Below are 24853 nucleotides of genomic sequence, written 5' to 3'. Positions count from 1 at the left end.
GACATCGCGACTTCGCAACGTCGCGACGCGCACGTCGTCGGTCGTCAGCGACACGAACACTCGAGCCGTTCGGACAGCAGAGACCGCGTCGCCGACGATCGTCCTCTTCCGCATCGCAGCAACCGGGCGGCAAGCACGTGTCATCCGAAAACAGGCTGGAGGCAATTTTGCGGCAATCGGCCGAAACTGTAGTGCGGAAATTTACAATACCATTTCAGGACCCAAATAATTGTGCAAAATTTGAGCACGATCGGTTATGTCTACGTTTTGCACATCGCGATTGAAGTTTGTATGGGGTTTTACATGGGAAAACACACTTTTTTGCATTTCTCTCATAACAAGCGCGATTTTTTCTAAAACCGTGAAACCGTTAAAGTGAAAACATAGCCTAGGGTGTCCTGAAAAAACTTTGTCGAAGATCGCGAAGTGATCTGATGCTTATGAAAAAAGTTATAGCGTTGGCATTGCTTGGCGAAACAGCATGATTTTGTTGCTATTGTTATTCCTTTACATGTTAAAACATAAACACATGCATGCGGTTCGTTGGTTATAACTATTTTCACAAGCATCGGATCGCTTTGCGGTCTTCAACAAAGTTCTTCAGAACATCCTAGGCTATCAATTTACAGTATCGGTTAAAAAGTATCAGACAAACTTTTTCAACTTATGACTAAAATGCAAAAAAATATGTTTTCCCATACAAAATCACTCTCACTCAGGACCCGAAACGGAACCAAAAAAGCTTTGATCTGAGAAAACGCTTCCGTTGACCCACACTAGGCTAGATACTGTGCCTATCTGATCGTGTCTCAGAAATCAAGTCAATCGGTTCAAAATCGACTGAGTTACAGCAGCAAGTGCCCAAAATAGGTGCTCCTGCCCAAATGGTCCCTGACCCCATGCACTCGAATTTCGGATTGAAATATGCTGAATAAGCATACAACATAATTTCCATGTGACGAAAAACTGATTCATACATTATTTCTAATTGTGTAAATTTATTTTGATAGTTAACATTATAAGTGAGCACCATGTGTAAGGGAACCAACGTATTTTGGACACAGCGTTGCGCCAATGTATTTGGACAATTCCATTTGTTTTTGCCGTAAGTGTCCAAAAAATATTGGCGCGTTGCTGTGTCCAAGATATGTTGGTTCCCTCACCACTTGTAATACATTGAAAATTTGTAATTATATAAATTATATGATAAATATATGATAGAATATACCTCTAGCAAGCTTTAGCACAAGCAGATGGAGGTTATCATTACGATACAAAAACGTGAGAGTGTTTTGAGTTATCAAATAACCCTTAAAAACCTCCACAACATGTGCATTTTTTGCCGGGGCCCGTGGCACAGTGGCTACACGTTCGCTTCATAAGCGGATGGTCATGTGTTCCATCCCAGCCCCGGCACTTCGTCAGTTGCTCTTCCCGCGGCTGGTACTTGACCCTCTTCTGAGCTCGCATAGCTCTAACGATCCCGGATAATTAGATATCGGCGAACAGCAACCCATTATGGACGACCCCCAATCGGACTGGAAAAGGAACAACAGCCACACATCATTTCATCATCGTGCTCATCATTCTACCAAGGACAGGGTAGAAAAGTGAAAGCAGCACAAAGGCAAACCAGTTCGATATAGTAGAATAAGAATATAATAGAATACATTTAAGCGCTGTACAAAGTGTAAGTGCAGCCGCCAATTGGAATCACTCACGTAGTGCGCTAGTGGACAAAAGAGTTGTAAAATAGGTTAAGTGGTTACGAATAAAAAAAAACATGTGCATTTCTTTGCATTAGTCGACCAAACCAAAACTCAAAAATTGTCCAAAAAAGTACATCCCTGTATGTCTGCAAGCTAAATTATTGTTATATTGCAGATTAATAGCATTCGTTCTTGCTTACAGATAGTTTCTGAAGTTTGGGGAAAATTTTACACATTATGCTAACCATGAAACATAAATTCGCCCCATATCACCCTAACATTGATAAAACTCATATCAAGACAAATTTCATATGTCGAAAACATCACAATAACGTTGCATTTTAAAAAATGGACTTATTTTTTCTAAGTGTGCTAGAAAAATGTATAAGCAAAATAAGGTGCGTTTCATAATTATAATATTTTCTCGAAAAATGCAGATAGACGTTTGATGTCTTCGGCAAAGTTGTGCAAAATGTAGACAAAGATGCAAAGACACCATAATGCTGAATCTCATACTTTACGTTGTATGTGCATGACCCCTAGAAATCATATATTTCATCATAACTTTTTAACGGGATTTTTTAGATTTTTTGCGTCTTCTACAAAGTTGTTTGGAATGTAAAGATACATGTTTTTGCTGAACATCGAAAAACGCTAGCTTTTGAAATTAGAAGGTTATTTACAAATTACTGATTTTTATAGGGTAACTTTGAACTCGTGTTACTTTTTTCGGCGCAAAATGGCGCAGAGAACTGTTTCGAATAATGAAACAACTACTATATGAAAATGGCTTAAACTGTTGTATGCAAGTGTATTCTTTATGTGTCATGGTAAATATACAAACAATTATCAAATATTGAAATTAATAACTTCTTAATTCAAAGAGATAGAATGTCGCAATGCTCAGCAAAATAGTGTATTCTTGTATGCTCAACAACTTTCTAGAACATAAAAAAAATGTGAAAAATCTTGGTAAAAAGCTATGATTATTTTAACGAATTATAAAAAAAAAACATATTTAAAAATCACTCAGAAATTGATTTTTATTATAACTTTTAATCCATAATTATTACATTATTTGCATGTTCTGCAAAATTGTTGAGCATATAAAAATACACAATTTTGCTGAACATTGCGACATTCTATCTCGTTAAATGAAGAAGTAATTAAATAATTTCAATATTTGATAATTGTTTGTTTATTTACCATAACACATAAAGAATACACTTGTATACAAAAGTTTATGCCATTTTGATATAGTAGAAATATAGTTGTTTCATTATTCGAAACGGTTCTCTGCGCCATTTTGCGCCAAAAGCAGTTAGACGAGTTCGAAGTTACTCTATAATTATCAGTAATTTGTAAATAATTTTGGAATTTTAAAAGTAAGCGTTTTTCAATGTTCAGCAAAAACATGAATTTTTACATTCCAAACAACTTTGTAGAAAACGCAAAAAATCTAAGAAATCCCGTTAAAAAGTTATGATGAAATATATGATTTCTAGAGGTCATGCACATACAACGCAATATATCTCGTAAAGTATGAGATTCAGCATTTTGGCGTCTTTGACAAAGTTATTCAAAATTACATTTTGCACAACTTTGCCGAAGACATCAAACGTCTATCTGCATTTTTCGAAAAAAATATTTTTTTCATCTCACTTATAGGTGAATTGATCATTCAACTCTTTATGTCAAAAGAAGCGCCTTGTCTAATGTAGAAACTTCTCCGAAGAAATTATATCGCAAAAATCATCGGTTGAAACGTTATTAAAAAGCGCACGAAATCGTCAAAATAAAACACTGTGCGGTGGCTTCTATATTCGTCTGTTTTCCACTGTAACTCAGTCAAATTTGAACCAATGACACACCATCTAGTAGGCCAGGAGTTGGCAGGCTGGTCAAAGCGTTAGAAATCAAAAAAATTCCTTATATTGTAAATTGGAGAAGCTGGCCGTTCGACAAGCTAATGGAGAAAATTTGTGCATTGAAATAGGCAGGGTAAAGTCAGAGTTAATGAAGCTGGAGAATGAGCGTTTAGAACGGTTACGTTACAGAATTAATGACTCTTCCTTGCTGGAAGGTGAAAAAATGAATGTTTATCAGGTCTCGAAATGTCTTCATAACAAACCCTTGAATGAAGGTACTGCAGAAGGTACCAGCGATAGCCCAATTCTCGAAAGAATGCATCAACATTACTGAAATCTGTTCAAAGAATCGCCGTTAAATGAGGTTCTAGAGGGTTCAGATCCTCTTGAAAATGTAACAAAATCTCTAAATGAGGAGGAGGCTGGTACCTTAATTCAGCCAATAACGGAGGAGGAAGTCCTGGGTACTTTAAAAGCATGTTCAAAAAAGAAATCTCCAGGCCCGGATGGGCTGTCGTTCGAATTTTACATTACAAATTTCGGCATGGTTAAAGATGATTTAGTTAAATTATTCAATTCTTATCTTTCTGGCAACTCCAGTCCACCTAAAGATTTTACATCCGGAATCATTACGCTGATTCCCAAGAAAGGCTGCGGACGTACAATTGATGATCTAAGACCAATTAGCTTCTTAAATACAGACTATAAGTTGTTTACAAAAATAATTGCCAATCGTATTGCATCAGTTCACAGCAAACTCCTTGAATACGGTCAGAGTGCCACTCTCAGTGGCCGATCTTGTACAAATAATGTGAAAGACTTGAGAAGATTAGTAACACGCTCGGTAGAATCCAAAAAGTTCAAAGGGTTTCTTGTTAGTCTAGACCTAAAAAAAGCTTTCGATAATGTAGATCATGCATATCTTTGGAAAATTTTGGACAAATTTAAATTTCCGGCTCATCTCATTGGCTGTCTTAAGAAGTTATATGATTCGGCATCTTCGAAGGTTTTATACAACGGTTTTCTTACTCCAGAAATACCAATCAGATCATCAGTGAGGCAAGGATGCCCACTCAGTATGGTCCTTTTTGTGCTCTATGTGGAGCCCTTGATAAGGAGCATACATGCCAGTTCAAGCGGTGTTCTTGTCTATGGGAAATTTTTAAAAGTGATTGCATACGCAGACGACATAACTGTTTTTGTCCGAAGCCAGAAGGAGTTTGACGATTTGATGATAATCGTTTCTGCCTTCACAAAGTATGCAAAAATAAGCATAAACGTAGAAAAATCCTGTTTCGTCAGAATAAATAACGTGATATCCGGCCCACAGTTAATACGAGAAGTTGATGAAGTGACCATTCTTGGTGTAACAATTTGTAGATCCTGGGCAAAAACTATTGATTTAAACTATTCCCGTTTGATCAAAAGTTTACAACATCGCATAATTATCAATGAATTGAGAAACATCAATTTGATACAAAGAACATGGATATTAAACACTTTCATACTATCCAAGCTTTGGTATATAGCTCAAGTTTTTCCTCCGCGCAACTGCCACTTAGCTAAAATAAAAAGTTTAGTCGGAAGGTTTTTGTGGAAAAATTCTATTTTCCGTGTTGCAAGAAACCAACTGTATTTACCGTTTTATAAAGAAGGCATAAATCTAGTGGACCCTGAATCTAAATGTAAAGCATTATTTATAAGAAATGTAATCAAAGAAGAAAATGACGACGTTGGAGAGGAGGAATATTTATTAGAATATCGTAACAAAGGTCAGTTGACGCGGAACGTTAAAGATTGGCTTGAAATCGCATCACAGGTTAAAGGGAAAAGTTGAAGTGAATCATCAAAATTACTTTGACTTTTTTGTTAGTAAATTAAACATAACTGTAAACTGCGAGGAGCAGCACCCTCAAACAGATTGGGTGGTGATTTGGTGTAATTGGAGTAGGAATTTCTTGAACAGCGAAGATAAATCAAATGTATACCTTCTTTTGAATGATGTGTTGCCTAACAAAGAAAAACTGCAAGCATACGGCATTGGGAGATTACCAGATACAAATTGTAGTAAATGTGGCGTACCTGATAATAATTTACACAAACTAGTCGAATGTGAGAGAGGAAAGTCGATAAGAGAATGGGTAACTCAAATTCTTAGGTCAAGGCTAAACATCGAGTACAGAAGAACAGATGATATCCTACTTTGGAATATCCGCAACGAACCAAGACAAAATGCTGCACTTTGGCTAGCAGTACATTACATGAGCTGGGTTATAAATCCTGTAAATACTGATAGTTTGTATGTATTTCAGAAAAGTATAAGAGAAATAAGGTGGTCAAACAGAAACATGTTCAACAAATATTTTGGTACATTCTTAAACATTTGTTAGACGTATTGTAACGTTTTAATTGTAAACTATGGTGAGAAATACGAATAAATAAATATATTTTTTATACAAAAAAAAAAAAATCGGCAAAATAAAACACTGTGCGGTGGCTTCTATATTCGTCTGTTTTCCACTGTAACTCAGTCAAATTTGAACCAATTGACACACCATCTAGTAGGCCAGGAGTTTTCAGACATTTTGGTTTGCGGTGCACTTTTTGGAACTGATTTATTATAGACTTTCAGGTGGATACACTTGCCCTCCAAATATTTTTCCCACACTGATGTGATTGTGACAATTGGGTTTTTAAATTAAGAATAATATATTGATTTTTTGGTTTTATTCGAAAGAGCACCTTTTTTTAAGCCAGTATGATTTTTTTCAGATTTTTTAAACTTTATTTTGATATCTTAATTCAATTACAAAAAGATTTTTTGAAATCACCTTTTGACAGCTGGGCAACTGGTTGACAGCTCCGCCCAGTACGAAATGCGACGAGGGGTGATTCGACAAATCGCTCCCATACAAACTTTAAATCGATTTTTAAATAGGTTCCCGGGCACCAAAGTTTATGAAAATTTGGATTTCGGCTCAGTTTGGCATGTAGATTGTGAATATGGAATTATCTCAACACCACTAAAGAAGCCAATTACTTGCATTTTATTTTCATTAGATACTTGTTGAAGCTTGGTACGAGTGCCACAGTTGTTCGACGTGGAATATTTTCTTCTGAAAATATTTCTGAAAAATTTTGGGCAAGATTCTTTGGAATGCTGAATATGATCATCAGATTCATAATGAAGCCTCTGCTGTATTAGTGGTAAGTCCTGCGTTCACCCTTGGCTGATTACAAATTTGATTTTTGATAAACGTTTTACTAAGACCGCTACTAGAACTCTGGAGAGCTTCATGGCCAATTTTCTGCAAGATCCTTGGAAACTTGTTGTGAAGTTGAACAAGGCATATTTTTGGCAAGATTTGGTAAATTAATTCATAGTTGTCTGAACAACTCATAGGACCGAAAGAATATTCTTTTGAAGTAATAAAAACGTTTTAAGGAAAAAATCTAATCAGTTCTTTAGATTCAAGATCATAGATAGATCGTTCTCTAAATGTTTAACGAAAAATCATAGAAATACTATTTGAATTGCTTCTATAATGTTTAGCCAAGTTTTTGAAGATACCTTGTAGAATATTTAGTGCAGTGGACATCTTTGACATATTCTTTGGAAAAATATAATTCCATCGAAACTTTTAGTCCATGATTTTCCTAGAATTCCTGATATGGATTCACAACAAAGATTCCCATTTCTTTAATAAATAATATATCATTATAATATATTTTTTTCTCTTTCCTCAACTTTTAATCTTTCTTATATGGGCTCCCCTTTTTCTCTTTCATTTGATTAGCAGGTAATAATTTTGAAGTAATGCCAAAATTAATAAAGTGCCGCGGTGCACCAGAGAAGGCTTCGCGGTGCAGCAAGTGTACCTAGTTGACGATCTGAAAATCCCTGAAATAAGCTTTTTGGATCTTATTGAATATAAACAGACGCTCTGAAATACTTTCGAGGTATTAGGGATTATTCAAACTATTCAAAAATTCAAAACATGGGATCTACAGCCGTAACAATCACTTTGTTTTGCTGCCTTGTGTTACGCAACATTACCAACCGTAAAGACTGTATCTAAGAGAAACCTAAGAGATACTATAAAATGTTGACTGTAGATGCAGGAATTTCATGTCATGCTGTTCTTGATTTCAGAACCACAAGGCAACGATGGGAACGCTCACCTACAAAAAACAACGTATAGAGGACTTTTATCTTGTAGTTTTATCTTAAAGCTTGCCGAATAAAGTGAGGGTCACACACGTATACTAAAGTTGTGAGGGAGCCATGACCCAGACAACCAGTAATCGTATAAGATGTTGCATATCATGATAAAGTGGAGGCCACATGCGTGCATGCCTCAAGCGCATGTAAAATGTACGCATATCGCCTCCACTTTAACATCTTATTCAACATTTTATACGACCACTGGTTTACTGGGGAAGGCAACTCTCCAAAAGGTGAGCGTAATTTACATTTTAATGAAAACCAAACTGTCAATAATTCCTAGAAAGTTTAATGATAAACTATGTCACCTTAACATGGGTAGCATAGGCATCCACAACCAAGCGTCTCCATGTCTTTCACAATCTTCCTGGTTGATAATAAACGCACCGGAAAACCTAAGAGCAAGCAAGACGAACCTGACATTTACATAGTGAAAGTAAAAGAATTATAGAATAAAAGCTATTTTACCAAACTTCAAAGCCCATTATCGTTTCTCAGTTATTCAAAAGCAGTAAGTCTCGATAATGCTTACTCATAAAAACGAGTCCCATCAATGCTCATAAATATTTTCTGAATTTCATGTTCTATTTTTCTTTACCCCAGTGAGTATATTTTCATCGGTATATGTTACAAAAAATATTAGCATTGATTATACGTCGTTTTCAAAATTTGTTACCGAATTGGTTTGGGGCCATCAGTCAACCTGGAATTGTGTTTTGAATGGCATTTAGCCTTTTAGTTCACAGTCGTTGTTGTTGTGTTCATAGCTTGGATTTGTCTAGGAAAACTGATCCTAATGGGGCATCTCGTTTCGCGTTCTATTACTAGAGCTCTATAACTTGAAGTCCGTGTCAAGGAAAGGTTTGTATCTCTAATATTTATCCGGTGAAATGGCCTGAAAGTCTGCAATCAAAATAGGATTGCACTTCATGGGCCACAATTCTGCCAGAGCCCTATAGGCGAATATTTACAAGTCGAATTGAAACATATAACACATAGAACTGACGAATGTTACATTTGAGGGGGCTAGAAGCAAAGGGGTGTAAGTGAAAGCGACAAACCCACTTTCGAGTAAATGAGGTTTAAAGTTTTTCACCATTTTTTCATCCCATACAAAATGTATGGAATTTCAAAACCGACCCTATTTTCTACGATTTATTATAATTTTTCTAATCATCGTAAAATAATCTTAAAAAAGTTCCTGAAAGCTTGAAATCTGAAGAATGTTTTGATACGTGTAGCTCAAAATCGGCAAAATGGTCACTTACCCCCTTTGATTCTGGGCACCTCATTTATAACACATTAAACAATTATTTTGTCTTATTATACATTACAATATTTATACCCGTAACATAGATCTTCCCTATCTTCCAAATTCTGATAAAATGTTTATCAACTGTTCATGATTATTGAGTGAGTGATAGTTTTCAAAGCTTATGTTAACAAAAAGCAGACCCTGTTCATTCGGACATGAACTAGCCTAAGGTTGAAAATCCTGTTTTTAACTGAGCATGTGAAATGATTTCGAATCATATCGAATGTCTTCAAGGTTATTGCAGATATTTTCATGTTTCTTGAGTCAATTCTGAGCTACAATTTCAATCATCCATAAAGCTTCGACAGAATACTTTCCACATTGTTTTCTAGAAACACTCAAACCTAACTTAGCTCAATAACCATATCAGATCATTTTCTTTCTTTCGCAGACTGACGTCAAAATGACGATGGGCAATATGCGTCCACTAAAGATAACCACCGTCGGCGATGGTATGGTCGGCAAAACGTGCATGCTAATTACCTACACACAAAACGAGTTCCCCGTCGAATACGTGCCAACGGTGTTCGATAACCACGCCTGCAATATCACAGTCGACGAGAAAGAGTTTGCCCTCACACTCTGGGACACGGCGGGCCAAGAAGACTACGAAAGACTGCGACCGCTAAGTTACCCAAATGTAAGTGCAAATTGGTTGTCATTGGCTGTTATCGTTCGCTGTGTGTTTTTTTTTTATCACCGATAACTCTTATTCTTTATTTCTATTGTTATTGCAGACCGATTGTTTTCTTATATGTTACTCCATATCAAGTAAAACATCCTTCGATAACGTGCTATCGAAGTGGTACCCTGAGATAAGGCACCATGCTCCCCACGTACCGATTGTGCTCGTTGGTAAGAATTTTTGCAATCAGCATTTCCACTTACGATGATTCATTTAATTTTATAATCCTAAAAAAAATGAACCACTGAACTATGGAACGACGTTTGGATTGGATTTCTAACCTAAAAGAATAAACATTAGCTTAGTTAAGGTCAGTTAGTGGCCTGATGTCGAATTCCTTCACCACTTCGAAGGTATGCGTGCCAGTCTATCGTGACACTACTTCTTAGCAAAATCCTGTCGTATTCGGCTTCGCCTGTCAGCATTTTGTTTTTGAGGCATTCACCACTAGTCCTGCTTTAGCTGCTTCACGATTCAGATAAGTGCACAGCTCTGCCACTGTTTCAAATAGTCTGACATGAATTGAATTGAGAGAAAATAGGTTTGTCTGTTGAGCCCAGTTTGTCGCATTTCACCTCTTATTGAGACGTTGAAAAGAAAACATGAGAATCCAGCACCTTTTCGTAGCGCCGGTGCACAGTTCATCAGGAATCCACTACATATGCGCAGTTTTTATTGTTACCTTTTTTTGATTTTCCGCTGTTCAGATGCCCATCGAAGGGGCGCTTCCACCTTTCAATCACCTCACATCAGTCACCTACCAATAGGATTACCTATGTATCCCTCCACATTTCAACTCACGTCATGAGCCGATCTACTACCATCATTATCAGTGGCTTTGTTGTTCTAGAGCTTTTTAGATGACATCCTTAGCTTCCCTTAGCGCAACTGCCATGTTCATTCCCGTCCTTTACTACACCAGCATATTCGTTCCTTCGGTTGATTTGGCCCTCATGCCTAAGTTCCGCGCGTTGTTCAGGTATCCAACGAAGTACTGCTTCCACCTTTCAAGATACTCACACTCATCCGGCTCCCGGCCTTATTCTTGCTCATTTTGACTCGAGGAACGAAGCCGTTCGGGGATACATTGAGCTTCTGGTAGAACTTACTTGTTCCTTGAGAACGGCACAGCAGCTTTAATTCCTCATGCCTCACGTCTACCAAGTGGTGTTTTTTTGCGAAGGAGTCAGGTCTGTCGCTTCTACTTCTTATTTTACTCGAGAACCACAGGAAATTTCTCCAAGAGAACCACTTCAATCTTATCTTAGATTTGTTACCAAATAACAAGCTTGGTTCAATGGCTAAATTTTGAGATGGCAATACAAAAACAACATTCCAAATTTTCTAGATATGCCTGAACCGGTTCCGGTAGGGAAAAGGACGGACTTTGTAGAACCATATGCTGCTATAGAGTGCAGTTTTGTGCTACTGCAACACGAATTTTCACTAGTATTCAATTCAAACAAACGTCATGCTAAGAGCAAAATGCCTGGGATTTCTTTACGAATACTTTCAAGGACGCCTTCAAAAATTGCTTTATTCATTTATTCAGGAACTTCTTCAGGGATTCTTTTCAGGAGTTTCTACTTCGTGATTTTTTTTTATAAATACTTCTGTAAGGATTCCTCCAGGTTTTATTTTTCCATAGCTGCCTACAGTGATTCCATCATTGATTGCTCCAGAGAATTTTTCAAGTGATCCTCTATAGGTTCCATCAGACATTCCTCCGGGAAATTATCCTGGGATATCTATAGAGATTCCCCCAGTGATTGTCCCAGTGTTTTCTCCAGGAATTTCTTCAATGATTCCCATAGAAATGTCAACAGAAATTCTTTTAGGTATTTCTACAAAATGTTCCTCCATATATTCCTTCAAAAATTCCACTAGGACTAGAGATATAATTCAATGTTTATTAATTCGAAGTATTTCAGCAGGAATATCTTCCAAAAACCCTTCTTTATTTTATCAGAGATGTGCTAAAAAACCCAGGAGTTCTTTTAAACATTGTACAAAACATTCTTTTTTGAGTCCATCCAAAGATTCGACCAAAAATTATTGCAGACATGCATTCCTCCATATTTTTTTCCAACATATATTTTTCTAGTAATTTGTTAAGATAGTTTTCCTGGGATTTCCTAAGGAATTCCTCATGGGATTGCTTCCTGGATTCCTCATGGAGTTTTTCAGTAATTCCTCCATGTTTTCCTTCAAGAATTCCTCCAGGCATTCATCCGGGAATTTCTTCTGTGTTCCTCGAGGTATTATTTAAAAATTCCTCGAACAATTCCCCCAGGAACACTTTTTAAGGAGTTCCTCTTGAAATTCTTTCAGGAATTATTCCAGTATCCGTGGAGGAACTGTTTAAGGATTTCTTCAGCAATGCCTCTAGGAATTGCTTTCGGAATTCCTCCTGGGGTTTCTTCAGGAGCTCCTGGAGGGATTCCTTCAGGAACTGCTACAGGGATTCCTGAAGTAGTTCCTCCAATAACTCTTCTTAGAATTCCTTCAGGATTTCTTCAAGGATTTCATCTGCAATTTCTTCAGGAATTCTTCGTTGGATTCCTACAGGAATTTCTCGAGGGATTCCTCCACCAATTTCTTCAGAGATTTCTCCAGGAATTATTCCAGGGATTCCTCTGGGAATTGCTGCTAGGATTCCTCTAAACATTCATCCAGGGATTCCTCCAGAAACGCTTCCAGGAATTCTTCTAGAGATTCCTCCAGGAGTATTTCCAGAGATTCCTCCGTTAATCCTACAGGCATTTCTCTAGGATATCCTCCAGGAATTCCTCCATGGATTTCTCCAAGATTTTCTGTAGGGCTTAACTCGGGAATTTCTTATGTGATTCTTTCTGGAACAACTTATTTTAAAAATTTCTACAAAGATTCTCCAAGGAACTCTTCTCAAGTTTCCTTCAGGAAATCCTCCTTGTATTCTTTGAGGACCTCCTTCAGGAAATAATTCAGTATTTCCTCCAGGATCTGTTTAGGAATTCCCTTAGGAATTCCTCCTAAAATTGCTTCCGGGATTCCTTCTGGAGTTTCTTCAGGAACTCTTCTGTGGATTCCTCCAGAATTTCTCCAAGAACTCCATCTGCGATTTCTTCAGGAATTATTCCTGCTATTCCTATATGAGGTTCTCAAGAGAATCATCCACGAATTTCTTCAGGAATTCCTCTAGGAATTTCATTTCATCGTGAGATTCCTCCAGTAACTCCGCCAGAAATTCCTCTAGAGATTTTTCCAGGAGTTCTTTTGGAGATTCTTTCAGGAATGCATACAGGCATGATATCCTCCAGGGATCCCTCAAGAATTCCTACAAGATTTTTTTTTTTAGATATTTCACCAAGAAATCCTCCAGGTTTTCGTCAATGCATTCCTTCAGGACTTCCTCCAGGAATTCCTCCAGAGATCCTCTCTAATAATTGTTTCCGGGATTCTTCTAAGAATTGCTACAGAAATTTATCCAGGAAATCTTCAAGGGATTCCTCTTATGATTTTTTCCAGAGACTCCTACAGGAATTCATTCAAAGATTTCTCCAGGAATTACTTCAGGGAATCCTCCAATAATTCCACTAGGAATTCTCCTAGGCATTCTTCCAGGAATTTTTCCAGGCATTCTTCCACATATTCATCCTTGGATTCATTCAGAGATTTATCCAAGAATTGCACCAGATATTCCTCCAGGAATTGCTTCAGGAATTCCTCCAGAAATTTCTCCAGGAATTCCCCAGGAGTTGTTTCAGGAGTTCCTCCTGGGATTGTTTCATCCTGGGATTCCCTCAGAAATCCACGCAGGCTTTCCTTCAGGATTTCATCTAGGAATTTCGCCAGGGTCTCCTCGAGGAATTTCTTCAGGAATTTCTTTGGGGATTCCTCCAGGAATTTCATCAGGGAATAATCAAGGAATTCCATCATAAATTATGTCAGTAATTCATCCAGGAATTTCTCTAGGAAATCTCTCAGGGAATCCTTCAATAATTCTACCAGAAAATCTCCTCAAGAGATTTTCTGGTAGAATTCCCCCAAAAATTCTTGTAGATTTACCTCTAGGCATGGATTCCTCTAGGAATTTCGCTAAAAATTCCTCCAGGAACTCCTTCAGAGATTTTTCCAGGGATTTCACCACGAATTTCCCCAATAATTACCCCAAGGATTCCTTCAGAAATTCTTTTGAAAATTTTTCAGAAATTTCTCCCAGAGTTCCTCTAGATTTCCCCAGAAATTCATCCAGTAATCGTCCAGTAATCGCAATAATTTCTCCGAAGATTCTTTTAGGAATTTCTTCAAGGATTCCTGCAGCAATTTTCAAAGGAAAACCTGAAATTCCTCCAGGTATTCCTCTAGGATTTTATCAAGGAATTTCTCCAGGAACTCCTCCGGGAAATTCATGAATTTCTTCAGGAATTAATTCAGTAATTACTCAAGGAATCCGGGAATTGTGCCTGGACATCCTTTAAAATTATGTCAGCAATTTCTCCAGGATTTTTCCCAGAAAATCTTCTGGGAATTTTTTTAGAAGTTCTTCCAGGAAACTCTCCAGGAATACTCTCAGGAATTTTTCAGGGATTCCTCTAGGCATTTTTCCAGGAATTTCTCCTGATATTCATGAATTGTTTCTGGAATTCCTCCAGGGATTTCTCCACGAATTTCTCTAGGAATTTTCCCAGGGATTCCTCCATGAAATCGTTCGAAGATTTCTTCAATAAACCCTCCAGAAGTGCCTCAAAGGGTTCTACTAGCAAGGGTTTTTCAGGGATTCCTCCAGGTATTCCTCCAGAAATTTCTTAAGGAATTCCTCACAAATTTCTTCAAGGATTCCCCCAGGTATTCCTTCAGGAATTTCTTTTAGGATTTCTTCAGGAATTTCTCCAGAAATTCCACCCATCCAAGATTTTCTCATGGTTTCAGAAATATTTCATCATGGATTCCTTCAGCTATTCTCACAGGAATACCTCTACGAATTCCTCTAGGATTTTATACAAGAATTTCTCTAGGAACTCCTCCAGGACGTCATTCATAAATTTTGTTAGCATTTCCTGTAGGGATTCCTCCGGGCATTTCTCCAGAAATTTCTCCTGAGATTACATCAGAAATTGCTTCAGGAATTCCTCCGAGATTTCTGCACGAATTTCTTCAGGGATTTTTCCGTGGATTCCTCCAGGAAATCCTTCGAAGATTCCTCCCGGAAATCCTCCAGAAGTTCCTCCAAGGATTCTTCCAGGAAATCCTTTAAGGATTTCTTCAGAAATTCTTCCGGAAGAAGAACTTCTTGGAATTCCTTCAGGAATTTTTCAGGGATTCCCCCAAGTATTTCTCCAGGGATTTCTCCACAAATTTATTCAATGATCCCCCATGGGTTCGTTAAGGAATTCCTTCGAGGATTTCTCCAGGAATTTCTCCAAGAATTCCGCTTCAGGAATTTCTCAAGGGAATTTTTCAGATATGGAAATCTACAAGAATTTCTCTGGAGATTCCTCTAGAAATTCATCCAGTAATTCTTCCAAAGAAATCCTCTAGAGGTTTCTCCAACAATTATCACAGGAATACCTCTAGGAATTCCTAGGTCTCCAGGCCTAGGAATTTATCCAGAAAATACCCCAGGAATTTCTTCAGGAACTCCCCCCGGAAATTCTCCAGGAATTACTCCTGGACATCCTTCAGAATTATGTCAGCAATTCAGCAAATCCTTTAGGGGTTTCTTCAGAGATTCTTCCAGGAAATTCTCCAAGAATACTTTCAGGAATTTTCAAGGGATTCCTCCAGACATTCCTCCAGGAACTCTTTCGGAGATTTATCCAGGAATTGCTTCAGGGATATTCCTAGAGATTCCTCTCGGTAATAGGACAGATTGGTGAAGTACTAGATTTGTAGTAATGAGCGGAATTTTAGTATGGTGAGAAGGTCAATTCTCAGTTTCTGCAATGAAATGGCGCAAAAAGTGTGGGTATTATGATTCCTTGCCTAATTTTATGCTGTTTGAGCAAAACTTTGGGTAACAGTGTTGTTGTTTTTTCTATTTCTTGCAACACAAACAACATAGTTATCCAAAGTTTTGCTCAAACAGCATCAATTCAGGCAAGGAATCATAATACCCACGCTTTTTGCACCATTTTATTGCAGAAACGGAGAATTGACCTTCTCACCATACAAAAATTCAGCTCATTACTACAAATCTAGTACTACACCAAACGTGCCCCATTCTCCAGAAATTCCTCCAGGGTTCTTCGAGGAAATCATCCTGGAATTTCTCAAAGGATTTTTCAGAAATTTTTCTAGCAACTCCTCCCGGAATTCTTCTGGAGATTTCTCCAGTAATTTTTCCAGGGATTGCTCCAAGAATTCATCCAAGAAATTTCTCCAGGAATTTCTACATGATTTCCTGTTGTTCTCATATAAATAATTCTTCCAGGAATTACGTCAGGAAGTTTCTCCAGGATTCTCTCTAAAGATTTTCCCAAGAATTACTTCAGAGGTTCCTCCTGGAATTCCTTTAGAGATTTCTCCAAGAACTCCCCAAGGATTTTTTTTTATTTCTATAAGATTTCCTCTAGTAATTCTTCAAGAGATATATTCTGAATTTTTTTCGAGGAATTCCTCCCAGAATTCTTCCAGGAATTTCTCCAGAACTTCCTCCAAGGAATCCTCCAGAAATTTATCTAGAATTTCTTCTAGGATTTCCTCATGAGATCTCTTCAGATATTTATCTATGTATTCGTCCCATAATTTATACAGGTATTCTTCCAGGTATACTTTCAGAAATTCTGCCAGATATTCTTCCGGGAATTCCTCTAGAGATTCTATAGGGCTTCTTCCAGGCATTCCTGTAGGAATTGCTCCAGGGATTTATCCAGGAAGTCTTCCAGGGATTGCTCCGGGAATTCCTCAAATTGTTTCTCCAGAAATACCTCTCAAGCTCTCTTCAAAAATTTATTCAGGAGTTCCTTCGGAAATTCTAGAAATCCTTTAATCATCTTTTCAGACATGTACCCAGAAATTTCTCCAGGTTTACCTGATGGTTTATTTTCAATTATTTCAAGAATTTCTCCAGCGAATACTATTGGATGATACTTTAAAAAGGACTCATACAGGAACCAGGAAAGTCTTGTCCTAAAAATCCCTAATCTTCCAGAAATTGCTCACCGCTACCAGCACCCCCTTGAATCATGTAGATCAGACGAGTTTTATTTTAACGTATTGTACAAAATACAACAGCGTGACTGCTGAAGGGTTAAATAATGCTTTTTTAATATAATGTTATTATATGTATTCAATTTCATCGTATTACGCATAGATATAGAAGCTAGTAGGCACAAATTTGCTAAGGGTGTTTGCCCCCCCTGACTGAAAAGCTGGCTACACCCTTTAATCCGTCTTCTGTGGTTATCTTCAGGTGTAATGATAAGGGAAGCTGTGTTGGGAGAACGTACTGCGAATGACCATGTTCTAGAAGGGGGCGAAATCGATCAGCCGTGAACCGTTTTCGATCGTCATTTGGTTGGGCGCTGAGCTTCTATACCTATCCTCATCCTACTTCTCTATTGCTTACGGCTGGTTGACAAAGCCTGTCATCAAGCTTCTGTATTTCCGGAGGACCATGGTGCACACTGTGCACTGCACAGCATGGCTTAAAAATTTGCACTACGACTACCCGAAAGGTGAGAAACAGACGCTGCTGTAAGCCGTTTCTAAGGTTCCAGGACAAGACTGGTAAACAGGCACTCAGATTTGACCAAGAGAAACGGCATTTTTCACATTAATTTATCTCAGTTCAAATGTTCAAACTTTTAATTTATAAATCTAGGATAGCAATCCTAACCAATCGTCCTTCAAGGTTTTGATAGAATTTTATTTTCTACGGCAACTCCTATAACCTCTAACGCCCTCTCACCATATTCCAGGAACCAAAAGCGACCTGCGAGTGCACGGATCGGAGAAATTTGTCACAACCGTGGAGGGCAAGAAGCTGAAGCACAAAATCAAAGCTTACTCGCTGGTAGAATGCTCCGCCAAGAAGAAGCTCAACCTCGGGGAAGTGTTCGACGAAGCCGTGCGAGCGGTGGAGAAAAAGCCCCACGCCAAACCACGTGTCTGTACGATACTCTAGCTCCTCCCGCTGGACGTTTTCCTAGGTTTTAGTTTCGTTATAAAACACTCTATACTATTACAGTTATATATCGATATAAGGCCACGGCCAGTGATGTTATGTAGATCATCTCCTTCCTACTTAAGCAAATGACTCAGAAAACATTGTTCTCCACAGAAAGAAACAGTCACGTTTGGCCTTAAAATCAAAAATGAGAAAACACGACAAGCGAAAAAAAGAAAAGTATTTGACGATTTCCTACCGTTATAGTATTGTGCATATTGATCCAAGGAAACATTTTCTCCAAGCTTAATTTCGATTGAATGATCGGATATTGTGTGCTATATTCTTCAGATATATAGGTTTGTTACATTTTCGATTGGATATTTTATTAGATCGTTCCACATTATGGAACCCACTTCCATATTCATTAACTAGTCATACGATTTTTGTCAATATGATCGATGAAAATGTAACTAAATAAAACGTGTAAAATATTTGTGTAAAACTCCTCTAACATGTGTGCTTCTTCTCTATGTTCAGTTCCAGTAATATCGCTTTATCGTCGGGAAACGATTGTACTTATGACTGAACAAGATATTTGATGACATCCAAACCATTTCTTGATTGAGACCGCACGGTGTGCTGAAACACGATTATTATCGAACTTGCTTAAGCCTAAGCCATGTAGTAAAAGATTATGTAGGGTAGAAAATGGAATTCCTTCAGGAACTGCTACAGAGATTCCTAAAGGAGTTCCTCCACAATTTCTTCAGGATTTTTTCCTGGAATTCCTCTACGAGTTCTTTCTCAGGGTGTCTACTCAATTATGAAAATGAAATTCCCTGATATTTCCAGGATTTTTCCAGGTTTTTGAAAATAATTCCAGGTTTAACAAATCGACTAAACTAAACATGCTTTCAGATTTCTAGGAATTCGTGGAAACGCCCCTTTTTCGGAAATTTCTAGTTCTAACTATAATGACATTTAAGGAGAACATTCCACCAGCATTTAGAACGGAAGCACGAGATAATTTTCTGATGGAATTCTTAATACAATCCTAGCGATACTTTAGGAGAATTTTCTGCATAATTTGTTGAAAATTTTGTTCATGAATTTATGAAGGAATTTAGCAAGGAAAACAACAAGAAATTACACTATATTTTTATAAAAGGTAAGCTTGGCCGTTCCTGCAGAAATTTTTTCTAGTAGTTCCGGTGCAAACTTTCTTTAATATTGTCGGACATTTTAAAAATTGCAGCTAACGCTTTTAAACTAATCCTCAAAGAAACCTTTCACGCATAGCTTCAGTTATTGCGCAAGACCTTCATTGGTTTCGCAAAAGAATCGCTCAAGTATGTATTTTTCAGGTATTTTGCTAGATTCTTCTCTACAGTGATTCCTCCTTTTATAGAAATTGCTAGCAAATAATGTTAGATGTATTTATAGCTTATAGGACTTCAGACAGAAAATCCTTTCAGAGTTTCAAAAGAATTGACTTCAAATAATACTGCCAGTTACACTTGAAAATTTTAAAAATGTACACATAAATTCAACTAGAGGATTTTCTAAATTCCTGCAGAATATTTTAATTATTCTCCACAACATATTTGAACGATTATTTTACGTCAAAACATCGTTTTACCTAAAGTATATGAACAAACATTGTTACAGATGGACTACTTTCAAAATTAATAGAAAAAAATTTGTAATTCGATAGTTCTGGTTGTCAATAGTTTCACTTTTGGAACAAGTAATTGACAATTAGAATATACTAATGAGTTGGTAATCATGTCCCAAAACTAGTGCATTATGTCCATCGAAAATAGTTTCTCTCGAGTTCGTTAAAATATGTGGAGCTCAGAAGCAACTATGGGAAAGAGAGAGATGAACATTCTTTTAAAAAGAGACGAACCAGCCAAGGGCTGAAAATCTCTATAATAAAGTTAAATCAATCAATTATTTCAAACATTGTTAAGGATCATTTAAAAGTTGTTCTAAAAACGTTTTAGAAATGGTCAGAAAAATGTTTAAAAATTCTTCCAGAAGTCATCTAGTTAATTTCGCTAGAAATACTAACATCGAATCCGCCAGAAGTTCCAATTGATCAATAATATTCTGCATGAGTTTTAGGAACTACGCACAAAATGTATCTTTAAGTTCCTTCAGGTATTTTCCGACATCTACAGGCGGTTGCGAATTTGTTAGGCAAATCTCAATAAATTTTGCAAGACAGTAAGCTCATTCACATAGAAATAAAGAAAAATAGCTTATACAATTTATGTCACTAAGCCTATATTTAACGCTGAAATATATTGAAAGTTTTGAGAATTCAAAATCCTAACAATAAAAGCATGTCGACTCAGTTTTCCGAAATAGGTAAAACATAAAATAGGAGATTGCTATGAAAAAAGTACAAGTTAGTTTCAACGTCAGATATTCATCACATCTGATAAATAAAATTTAACGAGCGGGTAGTTAATAGCGGCGCATCCGAAATTTTTATTCGATTTGATGCATTTCTAACTGAAAATTTGTATTAAAATGATAAACACAGAAAATCCCTGATTGTCACCAAAATTCCCTGAGAATTCCAGGATTTTTCCAGGTCGAGTAAAATTCCCTGATAATTCCAGGTTTTCCAGGTTTTTCCAGGTAGTAGACACCCTGTTTCTGGGATTGAGTTCACATTGAGTTCAGAATCAAGAAAGCTTGTATGGCCTTCGGGCAAAGCCGGCGAACCTTTGGTACAACTTGGGGTCTAAAACCCAAGTATATCAAATGGATTTACACAACTGTGGTTCGGCCAATATTGGCTTATGGATGTCTTGTGTGGTGGCAAAAGGGCGAAGTGAGAACGGTCCAATCAAAATTAGGCCATCTCCAAAGGATGTGCTTAATGGCGATGTCTGGAGCGTTCTCCTCAACTCCTACGGCAGCGCTCGAAGTTCTCTTTGACGTTGCCCCACTACACATTCATCTCAAACAAGAAGCACTTTCTTGCAGTTACCGGTTACGGGTACTCGGTCTACTAGAGGAAACTCCTGTGAATCGCACATCAACACACACCTCGTTGTTTTCACTTTTGGTGAATTGGGACAAAATTCTTCTTGCTCCAAGTGATCTTACAATTGCTTGTAATTTTCCGTATAGGACATTTTCCACGAAATTCCCTTCCCGGGAAGAGTGGACATCTGGTTATCTGGAAAGAAGTATTTCAGACGGCATCGTATGTTACACTGATGGCTCCCTTCTCGAAGGTCGAGCAGGTGCTGTGCTGGTGTTTATTCTCGTGAGCTAAGGCTGTATCAGTCTTACTCACTTGGTAGACACTGCCACTGGCGTAGCTAGGGGGGGGGGGGTTCCAGATATACCTTTATCTATTCATACAGATATTTCTCTAGGCTTTCTTTATGGTTTCCTCCCGATATTTCTTTAATAAACTTCCATCAGGATTCTGGCAGTTCTGAAAGGGTTGTGCATTCTACAAATTTCTGTAGAGATTGATCCAGCAATTTCTTGTAGGATTTCTTTCGAAATTCTTACTATTCTTCTAAAAAATTCTCATGGGATTTTTCTAAAAATCCCTTTGGTGATTCTTCCAGAGATTTCTTCAAGGATTTAACCAGGCCTTCTTCCAGAGGTTCTTCCGGAAATTCCACAGAAGATTTCTCCAAGAACTTCTGTTGGCCTTTCTCCATGAATTCCAGCTGGAATTGTTCAAGCAATTCCCATTAGGAATCCTTCAGAAATACTTCCAGGAATTTCACCTGACATACTTACTTGCTGCAATACTTTCGGGAAATCTTCCTGAGATTCCTCGAGAAATTCCTCCTGCGATTCCATCAGGGATTCTTCCAGTATATTTCTTCCGATTCTTTGAAGACGAATTGTAGGTATTCCTCCAGGCATTTGTTAGAGGAACTTCTCTTAGGATATCCCCGGCATTCCTCATTCTAGGATTTCTCTAGAAATTACTCTATGATACCTCCCGGAATTCTAGGAATTCCTCCAGATCCGCGCTTCCCAAACTCCGTTTTCGCGGCGCACCAACCTCTTGCAGGCTCGCTAAAAGGAGTAGAAAAAGCGAGCCTGCGACACGTGCGGGCGCCACGAAAACTGATTCCTGCGGTTCTTCCAGCTTTTCTTCCTTAATAAATTCTAACTGTGGTAGTTCAGACATTATGCTACGGAATCTTCTAGAGCTTTCTCCGTGTTTTTGCTGGGATATTTCCAGGTAATCTTCCTGGAATTCTTGCAGAAATTTCTTTGGTTGTCCTACTAGGGATTTCTCCAAGGACTCATTCAGGAATTCCTCCAGAGATTTTATTCAAAGATTCCTCCAGAAATTCCTTATGGAATTCCTGCAGAAACTCCCTTTGGCCTTCCTCCAAGAATACCTCAAACGACTCCTCCTGCGGCTCTTCCAGCAATTGCTTCAGAAATTCTTACTATGATACGTCCAGAAGTTCTTCTAGTGATTCCTGTACGAAATTATCTTAGCATTATAGCAGGAATCTTCCTGACATTTCTTCAGCAATTCATCCTGCGATTCCTTCAGGGCCTTCTCTATAGATTCTTCCAGAATACCTCTACCGGTTCTTGCAGGGACTTCTCTAGGCATTCCAATGGTTTTTTTCTTTGGATTCCCTCAGGCTTTCCTGATGGAGGTTCTCTATAAATTCCTGTATAGTTTCCTCCTGCCATTCCTCCTAGGATTTCTGCTGCGATTCCTACAACGACACACTCCAGATTCTTTTTAAGAATACCTCTAGAGATTTTTCCTGTGACTTTTTGTGAACCTTGCCGGTGATTACTCCAGGAATTTTTATCGAAGATATTTTATCCAAGGAATCTTTCATAAATTTCTCATGGGTTCTTCTAACAATTCCTCCTAGGACTCCTCCAGAATTTCTTACTGTAATACCTCCCGGAATTCTTCTAGAAATTATTCTCCAGGGTTTCCTTCAAAAATTTGCTGGGATTGTTCAAGGCAGTCTTTCTAGGAGCCTTGCAGAAGTACCTTCGGTGTTTCCTCCTGAAAATCCTAAAGGATTTTTGCCTGGGATTTCTCAAAATATTTCTATTGGACTCTTCCAGGAAATCCTCTTGACTTTAATCCAGGAACTCCTCCTGGGATTCCATAAGCGATTCCTGCTGCTTCTAATGTTTCAGGAATGCCTCCTAGGTCTCCTCCAGTAATTCTCACTGTGATACCTGCAGGAATCCCTCTAGGGATTTATCCTGGCATTGTTGCTATGATTCTTCTAGGCAGTTTTCCTAGAATACTTCCAGAAATGCCTTTGATTCTTCCAGGGATGTTCCTAAAAACTCATCCAGGAATTCATCTAGAGTTTTTATTCGTGGATTTCAATAAAAATTAATCACGATATTACTCCTGGAAATTCTTTTGGGCTTCTTCAAGGAATTCCAGTAGAAATCTTTAGAGGAAACCCTAAATGAATTTCGGGAATAGTCGGAATTTCCAAAGAAATCCTAGGAGGTATTACTAGAGAAATCTCTAGTGAAATCCTATTGGCATGTACGGGAAAAAAATTACTTAGAAGGCACAGAATTGACAAATTGAGAGATGAATTTGCGAAAAAAATCGCGTTCTGGTGGGATTTGAACCTACTGCTCCGTATTTGCTAGACCGTAGTAGGGCCATTTCTTTAAGGATTCTTTCGGTATGGTTGTTTTTTTTAATTTCTGCGGTAGTTTCATTAGAATTTCATCAGAAATTTCTTTGGATTTTTACTTCTATAATTTTAATGACTATTCCTCTGAAATTATTTCAACAATTTCTTTTTCAATTATTTTGAAAATTTATTAGGCAATTTTATCGTAATTGTTTTCAAAATTCTTTATGAGTTAGTTGCACTTGTATATATTGCTTCCAAAAATTGTGAATTTAAAAATCAGAAATTCTCGACTGGTCTTGATCAAAGAAAATCCTATGAAATTCACGAAAAACTTACTGACAAATTCCCAAAGAAATTGCCAAAAAAAAATCCATCAAAATTACCTTAGAACTTTCAAAGTAGTTGCCAAAAGAATTATCAGAGGAATTCCTGAAGGAAATATTAAGACTTTTTAAAGAAATTGGCCAAATCCAATCTCAAAATTAATTCCCGAAATATATTCAATAAAAAAAACAAAACAAATTTTGAAGAAATTCTCAAAGAATTTTCCGAAAGCATCAATGGAATTTTTGAAGAAAATTTAAAAATAACTTCAAAAGTAATTGCCGTAGAATCACGAATCACCTTGACAGCATTTTTAAAGAACCACCAAAGATGTTTTTTTTTCAAATAAATTCCCTAGGAAAATCTCTAATAAATCTGCCGAATCAATTTCCAAAGGAATTACCGAAGAAGTTCCCAAAGTAATAATTGAAGTATCCAAAATATCCGAATGAATTGCTGATTAAATTCTCAAAAGAAAAAGACGCGGACACCGTCTTCAGCCAGAGGCTGCACAGACTGAATGAAACTTAAATACTAGACAAGGGACACACGGAGCATGCACCAGTGGATACGGAGAAGAAACTATTCCTCACGAAAAGTTTCATCGCCCGAAGCGGGAATCGAACCCTCACCCCATAGCATGGTGCGATTAGAAGCTTGGTGACCCTAACCGCACGGCTACGAGGCTCCACATAAATTCTCAAAAAAAAGTTCTATACAAGTAACATCGGAGTTACCGAAGATATTTCGAATTCATCTGCTGCTGCTGAAATCTAGAAGAAATTGTCTAAAGAATTTTCAATTAAATTAAAGAAGCGATTTATGAAAGTATTTCCGAAAGAGTTTTCGAAGGAATTGGCGAAAGAATACCAAATAGCATAAATAATGATAGTCCAAATAGTAAAAACAAATAAACAAAAAATGGACGAAAATCCAAAATAGTAGAATGACTTGCCGAAGATATTTCCAAAAAAAATGTGAGAATGTTTCCAGAGTCAT

At 37.5% G+C, this 24853-nt stretch overlaps 1 protein-coding gene across 7 annotated transcripts in view; it reads left to right on the top strand.

Moving 5' to 3' along the window:
* Positions 1-18405, top strand: part of LOC109415072 (ras-like GTP-binding protein RhoL) — a 54522-nt gene extending 36117 nt beyond the window's left edge. For 6 of the 7 annotated variants that reach the window (XM_029862804.2, XM_062855990.1, XM_029862803.2 and 3 more), the window contains exons 3-5: positions 9509-9757; positions 9855-9972; positions 17704-18405. In XM_029862804.2, coding sequence (XP_029718664.1) covers positions 9521-9757; positions 9855-9972; positions 17704-17909 — 561 coding nt within the window. In that variant the 5' untranslated portion in view covers positions 9509-9520 and the 3' untranslated portion in view covers positions 17910-18405. Of the gene's footprint in view, positions 1-9487; positions 9758-9854; positions 9973-17703 lie in introns of all 7 variants that reach the window. The other variant, XM_019688942.3, reaches the window with a different exon arrangement.
* The last annotated feature ends 6448 nt before the right edge of the window (positions 18406-24853 follow it).

This window comes from Aedes albopictus, chromosome 3 (genome assembly GCF_035046485.1).
Source record: "Aedes albopictus strain Foshan chromosome 3, AalbF5, whole genome shotgun sequence".
Taxonomy (NCBI): Eukaryota; Metazoa; Arthropoda; class Insecta; order Diptera; family Culicidae; genus Aedes; species Aedes albopictus.
Note: the sequence above shows the minus strand (reverse complement) of the source record. Positions and strands in the feature narration are given on the sequence as shown.